Here is a 10838-nt window from a genome sequence, read left to right as displayed (position 1 = left end):
TTTTAGCATCCTGTGAGACGTTATCGTGAGGAAAACAAACAAACATTGGCAAGCTACCTAGCTATCTGCTTGCAAATATTTTGGGGTGTAAATTACTTGCTCTCAGATGGTATTTACAATGTCAATTTGTTAGATGGTGTTAAAAAGAAAAGCCCGTTCTCTGCTTGCTAGCTAACGTTAGCGCTCAGCGGTTACCACACGGTAACGTACTTTACAAACTGAGGGGAAATTTAGTTTGCTAGCTACCTCGACTTGCCAGCTCGCGAATTACTTGTATACACAGGAGCATCCATGTTGATGGGATGCCAAGCAAGAGGAAGAAACACAAAAAAGGTAAGACAGAAAAAAAGTGTGTTTTTCTACTGTTTATAGATTTTCTGAACTCAGACCTGTTCGGTCAATGACGTCAGTTCGCGCACTTTCAAGTCCTTCCACAAGAGGGAGACCGAGAGCTGTCGTAATGTTGTTTGGGCTACATTTATGACCTGGCACAATTATTTATATATACACTAGATGACCATTGGGGCGCTGTGTTGACGACACCGTGCCTCCACCTTGGCACTCCCCACCGTTGTAAAAAATATTTTGGAAGCTATAAAAATGCATTTATACTGAACAAAAATATAAACACAACATGCAACAATTTCAACGATTTTACTGAGTTACAGTTCATATAAGGAATTCAGTCAATTGAAATATATTCATTAGCCACTAATCTATGGATTTCACATGACTGGGCAGTGGCGCAGTCATGGGTGGACCTGGGAGGGCATAGGCCTGCCCACTTGGGAGCCAGGCCCACCTACTTGGGAGCCAGGCCCACCTACTGGGGAGCCAGGCCCAGCCAATCAGAATGAGTTTTTCCCCCACAAAAGGGCTTTATTACAGGCAGAAATACTCCTCAGTTCATCAGCTGTCCAGGTGACTGGTCTCAGACGATCCCGCAGGTGAAGAAGCCAGATGTGGGGGTCCTGGGCTGGCGTGGTTACACAAGGTCTGTGGTTGTGAGGCCGGTTGGACGTACTGCCTAATTCTCTAAAACGATGTTGGAAGTGACTTATGGTAGAGAAATTAACATTCAATTCTCTTGCAACAGCTCTGGTGGACATTCCTATGTTCAGCATGCCAATTGCATGCTCCCTAAGAACTTGAGACATCTGTGGCATTGTGTTGTGTGACAAAACTGCACATTTTAGAGTTGCCTTTATTGTCCCCAGCACAAGGGGCACCTGTGTAATGATCATGCTGTTTAATCAGCTTCTTCATGTCACACCTGTTAGGTGGATGGATTATCTTGGCAAAGGAGAAATGCTCACTAACAGAGATGTTAACAAATTTGTGTACAAAATTGGAGAGAAATAAGCTTTTTGTGCATATGGTACATTTCTGGAATCTTTTATGAAACAAGGGACCAACACTTTACATGTTGTGTTTATTTTTTTGTTCAGTATATTAATATCTAAATTTGTTTTTGCCACATGTATTACATTACAGATACCTTAATGCATACTTTAAAATTATATTATGTGAGCTAAACATTAACATTTAAAATTACAAAATATATAACTTTTTCCTTAACTTAGAATTCCTAAAAGTATAATTTTTAGAGATTACTAATGTCACTGTCCCCTCTACAACACATACTTAAACACATGCAATTTTGTCCTTTAAACATTTAATTGAAATACTGTAAAATTCCATTCATTCCTATGGAGGACTACTCCTACTGGGGAGTGCAAATATGGATGACCGGTGGCTTCAAAGCCTCTCAATGGCCAACACATAGCATCAGAAATCCAGAGTTTATATACATATTACTCCTTTTCTATTAGTGTTATGCTGATTACATCTTTGATTAACTCAGGTATGGTTGATTCTTTATCATAGGCAGAATGCAATGTTAGGTCTGACTTAAACTAACATTACCTGTCAATCAAAAGTCAAGTGTGAAAGCGTGTGCTTGTGGGTGCATGCGACAGGAGTTAACACCAACATATCTGGAATTCTTTGCTATCATGGTGGTCATCATATCTTTATTTCTAAGAACCTCCATAAAGTAACTGTTTTGTAAAGTGTGTGTGAGAGAGAGTGCCTGTTGATGGTTGTTTATTTCATGCCAGTCCAAATTCCAAATGTTCTTGTAGAGTAAATAATAGAATACACAACTACTATGCATGTACAGTCATGTGAAAAAGTAAGTACACCCCCCTAGAAAGTAATTTTTTTGTAAATATTTGGACAAATGGATATGTAATCTTAACTTCAACACTATTGACAGATAAAGGTAACCTAATTTAACAAATTAAACTGAAAGATTATACTTTTCAATCATTTATTCATCAAAAATCAACAGAAATGCAATTCCATAGTGCGGGGAAAATAAATACACCCCTAGCTTCAATAGATGGTGTTGCCCCCTTTGGCAGAAACAAGAAATGTCTACATTAAGTTTAACTGTCTATCAGTCTCTTATATCGAGATTTTTCCCCAGTCTTCTTTACAGTACTGCCTCGACTGTGTCAAGTTCGAGGGATTTCTTGCATGCACGGCCCGCTTCAAGTCCCCCCACAACATTTGGACAGGATTGAGATCTTGGCTTTGACTCAGCCATTCTATAACCCTCCATTGCTTATTGTTTGAGCCATTCTGTTGTAGCTTAGCTTGTGTGTTTTGGATCATTGTCCCGTTGCAAGATCCATGTTCGGTTCAGCTTTAGCTTTTTGACAGATGGCCTCACATTCTCCTCAAGAATTCTCTGATACAATATGGAATTCATGGCTGACTAAATGATGGTAAGTTCGCCAGGCCCTCAGACAGCAAAGCAGCCCCAAACCATAATGCCACCGCCTCCATGCTTTATAGTACTTCTGTTCAAAGGCAGTGTTTTGTTTTCGCCAAAGATGGTGTCTGGCATTGCAGCCAAACAACTCCACCTTTGACTCATCTGTCCAGAGCACATTGTTCCAGCAGTTTTGGTCTTGTCTTGATATTATTTTTCTTCCTTCCTGACCGCCCATGTAGGCCAACTTTGTGCAGTCTCTTTCTGACAGTTGACTCATGTACTTCGATATTGATTGTGGCACGAGAGGTCTGTAGATCCCTTGATGTTACCTTGGGGTTCTTAGAGACTTCTATGAGCATCTTTCGGTCAGCTCTTGGGCTGAATCTGGTAGAATGACCTGTCCTAGGTAGATTGGTGGTCTGGAATTTTCTTCATTTGTAGATGATCCGTCGGGACAGTGGAACAATGTACTTTGAATTGCTTTGAAATGGATTTGTAACCCCTCACGGGCATCAATAATCTTTCTTCTGAGAGCCTCTGAGGTCTTTTGATCTTTGCATGACATGTTACCACACACCCATATGGTTAAGACCAAACCAGACCAAGTTTATAATCTTTATGGAAGGCTGGACCTTCCCAAGATACTCTCCAATGATTTCATAATCATTTGCACCTGTTTTGGTGCACCTGATCCTGGTTTTAGCCATTTTAGGTGATGGTAAAAGGTAGGGGTGTACACATTTTTTTCTGCATAAGGAAATTGCATTTTTGTTTATTTTAATTGCATAACATTTTCAAAGTAACATTTTTTTGTGTGATTTGTTAAATTGGGTTACCTTTATCAATGAATGTGGTTGAAATTTTGCTAAAATATCCATGTGTCCAAATATGTAAAAAAAATAAAAATAATATATATATATATATATATATAAATACTTTCCAAAGGGTGTACATACGTTTTCACATGACTACTTTGGAAACGATGTATGTATTGGAATTATCATTATGCTAACGTTAGTTATCTTATTTTATTAACTAGCAACAACTACTTACATTGGTTTTACTCGTTGCATACTCACGGGTGACCTCGACCTCTCCAAAACATTTACTGTAGTTGTGTGGATGTTATCAGTGTACAGTAGAAATTCTAGCAAAGGGTAGCAATGCAGAAAGCGGCGGAAGTAACTGTTACTGGCTATGGTTGCTGCTGCTAGTTGGTTTGGCGCCGGTGGAGGGAGTTATTCCTGCAGCAGTTCTTCCGGTCGGCATTTTGTTCTGCGAGAGAAGGGGGATAGTCTGTGGATCCCTTTTATCACCGCGTCAATAGCGTTCCTGTTTTTCACATTGGATTGTTTTCCGAAAACAGTCGGAATTTGCACTCACTTTCTGCTGGGGTTGGGGAGAAACCGGTGCAAGTACCGGTTATGGGAACGTTTGCCCCCTTTAAGCATAGATGTTTGCAGTGAGAAGGAAGACGAACGAACCCTCCCGACCCGGATTATTGTTGTTATATTATTACTGGTACTCGGAGGAGCTGTTAGAGCGATAGAACGGAGAGGGAGCTAGAGACACGGTTCGAACCACTTTGCAACCATTTCTTTTTATCAACACATCCAGAGGTAAATATGATTGTACAAGATAGATTTAGGAGCACCATCACAAAACAATTCCTATCGGCTACACGGGTGTTGCTAATATTCAGTGAACCTGGTTAGATGCTATGGAATGCACGGATAGGTCATTTCTCCCTTTATTTTGCTTATTGCCTTGTATCCGCTCATAGGCGTCGGGTCGGGGTTACGCTTCCTCAGGCAAGTCCGAGGTTCAGTTAGCAAGCTAATAGGCCGACGTAGGCCATTGAGACGGTGAAAATAAAATCCTTATCTGCACGAACAATCATGATAACAAACCAAAAGGGATGGCCTTACCGTGGCTAAGGAACGACTATGTGGGCGAGTCAACGCAAGCATGGTTTCGGTTGTAGTCTCGGTAGTTAGCTAACGTTAGCTAGCCACAGCTAACTTTTGTTAGCTATCTAGCGAGGTTTGGAATATTATAGCTAGCTAGGTGCGTAACCTAACGAGCTAGTTGTTCGCTATTTAGACAAAACTAACAAATGCAACTACACGATTTTGTCATTAGTTTAATGTTTTCTGACGTTTATGGTGGAGCTAGATGTGCTGAGAAATAGGCTTTAGCTAGTTATCTAATGACTAATGCTACACACTAGCTAGTGCTAGGAGATTTTTGCAACGATGGCAACTAAACTGGTTAAAACGTTTGCCTAACAAGCTGGGCAAGCTTCCTTTTCAGTTTAGAGGCTACCAAATTGTACACATTCAGCATAATTTACGTTCACTTATACAATTATAGATGCAGCTTTATTTACCAAGTTATCTAATTACAATTTATCAAATTGAATCATCACATTCACCACAGATATTTAACATGTCTTGTCTAGTTGATGACATGTTAAATATACATATAGCCATTCCCTCTGCACTGGATTGGTTACTTCAAACAAAGTTGATTCATTTGTTTCCAGGGAAATTAGCAACATATCAATGTAGATATTAATCTAACTTGATAAAGTATATACATATAGGTACGTTGCTTGCAAATCTTGAACGATCTTCAGGAAAAGGGATGTGCAACACTGGGTTCTTGTAAAACACTAAGTTTGATGATAGTAGATGATAAGAAAGTTGCTGAAATACGTTGGACTCTAATTGGTTTTGGGCTGTGCAATTAGTAACCTACTGGCTACTGTATCCGATTGATTAACGTTACTGTGTTGCCAGAGAGGGAGAGAGACAGATGTGCTGCTATGTTGTCAACCCGAGCAGCAGAGAGTAAAATCAAGAATCCGTAATCATGAATCCTGCTTGCCGTCAAACTGTTCTCATCCATCTGGGTGATCAAAGGCATGTCGTATTGATCATGTCATCCAGGTATAGCTAGATGAGCTAACTATAACTATGTACCTAGCTAATGTTACTCAAGGAGTGAGTCTCAGTTGCTAACAATGGTTAGCCTCCTGGCTAGCAAATTGTGCTTAGAAGGCCCTCACTGGATCAATCCCAATACCCCCCTTAGCCCTCCCCCTCGTTTGAGTGCCCCTTGTTAGGGGAGTGTCCCTTAAATAGAGCAACTAGTGGTAGGGAGAGATAAATAACCCTATGGCATGGGACATCACTCACCAACAGCAGAAGCCACCGAAGGATAGCCTACCACGCAGTTCATTGACGAGAAGCCTTGTGTTTTTCACAATGCCTGTACTGGCGGCAGTAATAGCTTAATTTATATTTCTCATGCAGAAAATACGTACTTAACATATGAGAACTGCAAAACAACAATGTGCCCGTAATGTACCCATGCTCTCGCTGTAGTTCAATGTGGAATAGTACTGAAGCAGCAGGATTTAAGATTAAGGACACTTTATTGGTCAATTGGTCACACAAGGTCCAACCAAAATGTTACTTCTGCTTTTAACACAACCCCTTGGAAAGGCACACATGCATACATATACAGTTTTTTTTTGTAGTGGTGCGGGGGACGGCCACACTGGGCACTTGTTCTTGTGGGGGGTTAAGTGCCTTGCTCAAGGGCACAACAGCTGACAATGGTGTCTTGGATTTGATACCAGCTACCCTCTGGTTACCAGCTCACTTCCTACCCAATTCTTCCAGTTGGACCCGGGATTTGAACAGGCAAACCTCCAATTGCTGGCACGCCTCTCTAACCTTTAGGCTACCTAACGCTCCTTTCCATAATAGCAGTTTGACATGTAACGGTCAAATTTCCTTCACTCAGTCATTTTCTGCAAAATCTTGGCAATTAATGTTGAGTTAACTAGCTTCGTTACTTCAGCTGTAATTGCATGAAAAATAACTTCAATCTAACGTTACTACTACAATAAAGAACAATGACACGTCAGATTTTACATTTTTGTAAGGCAAGCTTACAAAATGGTTTATTAAATTTGCAGTAAAGTTCAATGCTTTAGCTAGATTCTTTACATCCACTGGTTTTCACAAGATTACAGGCTGGTTTGCGCAGGAGTCCCTAAAGCATTAATCAACGCGAATTACAGTTCATACAAATGGCAAATGCCCATATAGCAAGCTAAATGTATAACTAGCTGGCTAATGTTAGTTGGTGAGATTGACAGTAGAGATAAGGATCGGCAACACATAGCAATAGGCCTAGATGACATGACATGGTACAGCTCCGTTATCAGTGGTTACTGGGGTAGTTCCTTGACAATCTTTTTAAATAGCAAGAAATGGAAATTTACTTTTATTTTTTGCTTAACACTTATTTTTCTTAACCGCATTGTTGGTTAAGGGCTTGTAAGTAAGCATTTCACTCTAGTAACGAATCCATCAGAACTAACCTGCTCCGGGGCATGCTAACTCCACTTACCCTGAATTAAATGACTGAGCCACGAGTTGAGGACCAATGAAATCAGATCCCGCTTGTGTCATCATCCTGTTAATTTGAGGAGTAAAACTGAATAAATATTTAATTAATCAAGTGTTTTTTTTGTGTGTTCAAAAATTGTAATGTTAAAATATATCACATTACAAATTTTGTAATGACAATGCATTTTAACCTTCGCACAGTAACACTTTTGTATGACGTAATACAATTATTTTATCGATAGGAGTGGGGGAAAAGGTGGTTGTGCATTGATAAGCACACCAAAGTTGGAATTAATGATAAGTAATAAAATGAAGACGGCACTTCTAAAAGCCTATTTCACACCATATAGCCTGCTGAATTTTCAAAATAACTTTTCTTTCTTTTTGATTTTGGAAAAAATTCAAATGTGACACTGACTCGCCCATTGATGTTTCACCATTGTCTCAATGAAGAGTTCGGCGTTCGACAAGCCATGTGCCACATGCACGCACAGTTACAGGCATATATCCACCATCGTAGTACGGTTGAAGCCTGAGCTGGAATGTGAAGCTAACTGAAGCTGGTTAGCTTTAGAAAACCCGGAGTAGATCTAGCTTGCTTTGTAGGATACCCCTCTGGTATGACAGCAACCCATACTTTAGTTTAGTTTACCTGGCCACTGTTTCAAGTGCTAACTTTTTAGCATTTGTGTCACAAATCAAATGCAAGTCTATATTAAAATGGTCACTCTTCATGTCCAAATCATCTTAAAGTATCTGAAAATTGATTGTGGAATGCAATGAATTGCAGAAATGCTAACCTGGGTACCATTGACTTGAATTGGATTTGTGCCACAAAAACAACCAACCCGGGGGGGTTAAAATCACCTAATAGCAAGAACTGCACCATTTAGTGACCAGATACTCGTTGTTGCAGTGGGGGGTCCGTGGATGACTTTTGACCACATCTTTGGATTCCTCATGTATTGCTCATTGTTTAAAACAAGTTTGGTAATGCTTCCGGAATGCTTATCTTATCTGTTTCTAACAGAAATAATTTCAGAACAATCTGAGATGGTTGGTGTCATTGCATGCTGAAATTAAATGGAACGACCCAGCAACTCTCCAGGGTTGGGTCGCAGAGTTCAATGGAGTTTTGGGAATCGCTCAATAGAAAGCCTGCATCTCGATTCGCTTCGCTTGGAGGACCAACTAGTGGGCTGAAAAGGCACACCTCGCTGAAAGTTGAATTGGAATACCACTACGACTCGCAGGCTCATGCTAAAGGGGGCTATTGGGATTGAGCCACTATCTCATGCTAGGCATGAAAGAAATACCAAATAGTTCTGTAGCTAGTGCTAGTTGGCTAATAAAGGTTGCATGCACATGTTAGCTAAATTAACAACCTCATTATTAACCATGTTTATTAAGTAGCGTATGCAAATGATGGCAACGTTCACCCGTCTGTTACGCTGCCACGTATTTACAGGGAAGAGGACTAGTTTGACTTGCCTTTGCTAGTTAAATAGCCAGTGTAGCTACTTTTTCAATGTTATTGAATTCAGCTAGTACATTAGCTTCTTGCATGACTAAGCTAAATGGCCCATTATCTGTGGAAAATGTCGTGGCTATCCCATATGACTGAATTAGTTTACTGTGTTGGATTGTCATTGACCAACACATTTTAGCCTACACATACAAGCTGCAGGTCTGCTATATTCATTGGAAATGTACTTGTATTAACATATCTATCAAAGTACAATGGCAATGCCTGAATGTTACTGCTTGAATGATGGTTATTGACCAGAAAGAAACACATTAAAGTAATAGTACAACTATAGCTATAGTAGTTACCTGCAAATGCACAGTTAGGGAGCAATTCAAGGCAAGTGTTTTCAAGAAGACCCTGCTGCTCCAGAGGAATTGCCTTCTTTCTTTCAACCAGATAATCCTTTGTGCTGCTTGCTCGCCCACCCTCTTACCCAACCAGCACAGCCCCAGAGTGACCATAAGCATTTGGGTCCAGAAAGGGGTGGCAGTTTTCATTTAAGCACGCATGGGGGCACACTTTCTAGGATTGTCAAGGAACTACCCCAGTAACCACTGATAACGGAGCTGTACCATGTCATGTCATCTAGGCCTATTGCTATGTGTTGCCGATCCTTATCTCTACTGTCAATCTCGTGTTGATCATGCTATAGTGGGATAATTACTCCTCTGGTTGTCTTCTCTGAAAGTGGCTCCAAAGAAAATAGTAGTGAAAGATAATGAGGTTCCGTCCAAATGCAAAAGGTTAGGGAAAATTCTTTAAATGCACTGCAGTTCAGTCCTGATGAAAAAAACATACATCTGCATGCTTCAGTTAAATTTAGCTTATAAATTCGGAACTGTCCGAAAGTCATTGCATTATTAGTAGGAAAGAAGCTGACTGTATTTTGAATGGGTTGCTTTGATGACACCACTGAAACTTTTCAGGGCAAGTACCACCAGTACTATGCACATGCATGTCTGCAAAAGTGTTGTACTAATAGTGTGTTTGTTCTGCCATTCATCGACCACTTTCCCCATGTGTACAACAAGTAGCCTTTTTTTACTAAGTTTCACTACTCTACTCTCTGAAATCCCCTCAGCCCTGGCTGAATTATAGTGTCTAATTAATGTAAACCCATTAGTTCATCTCTGTCTACTGATGATTCTTGATGATTCTTGCTCACCCTTGATTCTGTTTTTGCCAAGGCTTTGGTTTAAAGGGGTAGTTCTGGATTTTAGCAATGAAGTCCTTGAGCTACTTCCACAGAGTCAGACAAACTCGTGGATACCATTTATATGTATCTGTGTGCAGTATGAAGGAAGTTAAGAGGTAGTTTAGTGTGCCAATGCTAACTATCCCTTTAACATGATCTATCACCTCTGAGGACAGTTGCATATTGAGGAGCGTTGTGTCATATTGTGAATAAGGCATTGCCGCTGGCTGTTCTAATGAAGTCCTCTCTGTTCTGCAGCGGTCGGGAGATGTGAGGAACAGTTGGAGGGCGACGACATTGAGCAACCTGTGCATCGACACGACCCCCACACCCCTATCTTCAGCATGAATGGGGATATGCCTCATGTTCCCATCACTACTCTTGCTGGGATCGCTAGCCTTACTGACTGTAAGTATTACACTGCCACTCACACATTAACTGATACACAGTGCATCTGGAAAGTTAACTGATTTCCTTATATGAACTCAGTAAAATCTTGGAAATTGTTGCATGTTGTGTTTATTTTTGTTCGGTATATTATGAAAGGTACAGTGCATTCGGAAAGAATTCAGACTTCCACATTTTGTTACGTTACAGCCTTATCCTGAAATGGATTACATGTTTTCCCCCCCCTCATCAATCTACACACAATACCCCATAATGACAAAGCAAAAACAGGTCTTCAGAAATCTTTGCAAATGTATAGAAAATAAACTGAAATATCACATAAGTATTCAGACCCTTTACTCAGTACTTTGTTGAAGCACCTTTGGTAGTGATTACAGCCTTGAGTCTTTTTGTGTTTGACGCTACATGCTGTATTTGGGGAGTTTCTCCCATTATTTTTTGCAGATCCTCTCAAGCTCTGTCAAGTTGGATGGGGAGTGTCGCTGCACAGCTATTTTCAGG

At 40.4% G+C, this 10838-nt stretch overlaps 1 protein-coding gene across 4 annotated transcripts in view; it reads left to right on the top strand.

Moving 5' to 3' along the window:
- Nucleotides 1-4033: 4033 nt before the first annotated feature.
- The window catches only part of LOC111979921 (nipped-B-like protein B), a 67302-nt gene continuing 60497 nt past the window's right edge, over nucleotides 4034-10838 (top strand). For all 4 annotated transcript variants that reach the window (XM_024010611.2, XM_024010610.2, XM_024010609.2 and 1 more), the window contains exons 1-2: nucleotides 4034-4401; nucleotides 10188-10337. In XM_024010611.2, coding sequence (XP_023866379.1) covers nucleotides 10274-10337 — 64 coding nt within the window. In that variant the 5' untranslated portion in view covers nucleotides 4034-4401; nucleotides 10188-10273. The remainder of the gene's footprint in view (nucleotides 4402-10187; nucleotides 10338-10838) is intronic.

Source organism: Salvelinus sp. IW2-2015, linkage group LG20, assembly GCF_002910315.2.
Source record: "Salvelinus sp. IW2-2015 linkage group LG20, ASM291031v2, whole genome shotgun sequence".
NCBI classification, from domain to species: domain Eukaryota; kingdom Metazoa; phylum Chordata; class Actinopteri; order Salmoniformes; family Salmonidae; genus Salvelinus; species Salvelinus sp. IW2-2015.
Note: the sequence above shows the minus strand (reverse complement) of the source record. Positions and strands in the feature narration are given on the sequence as shown.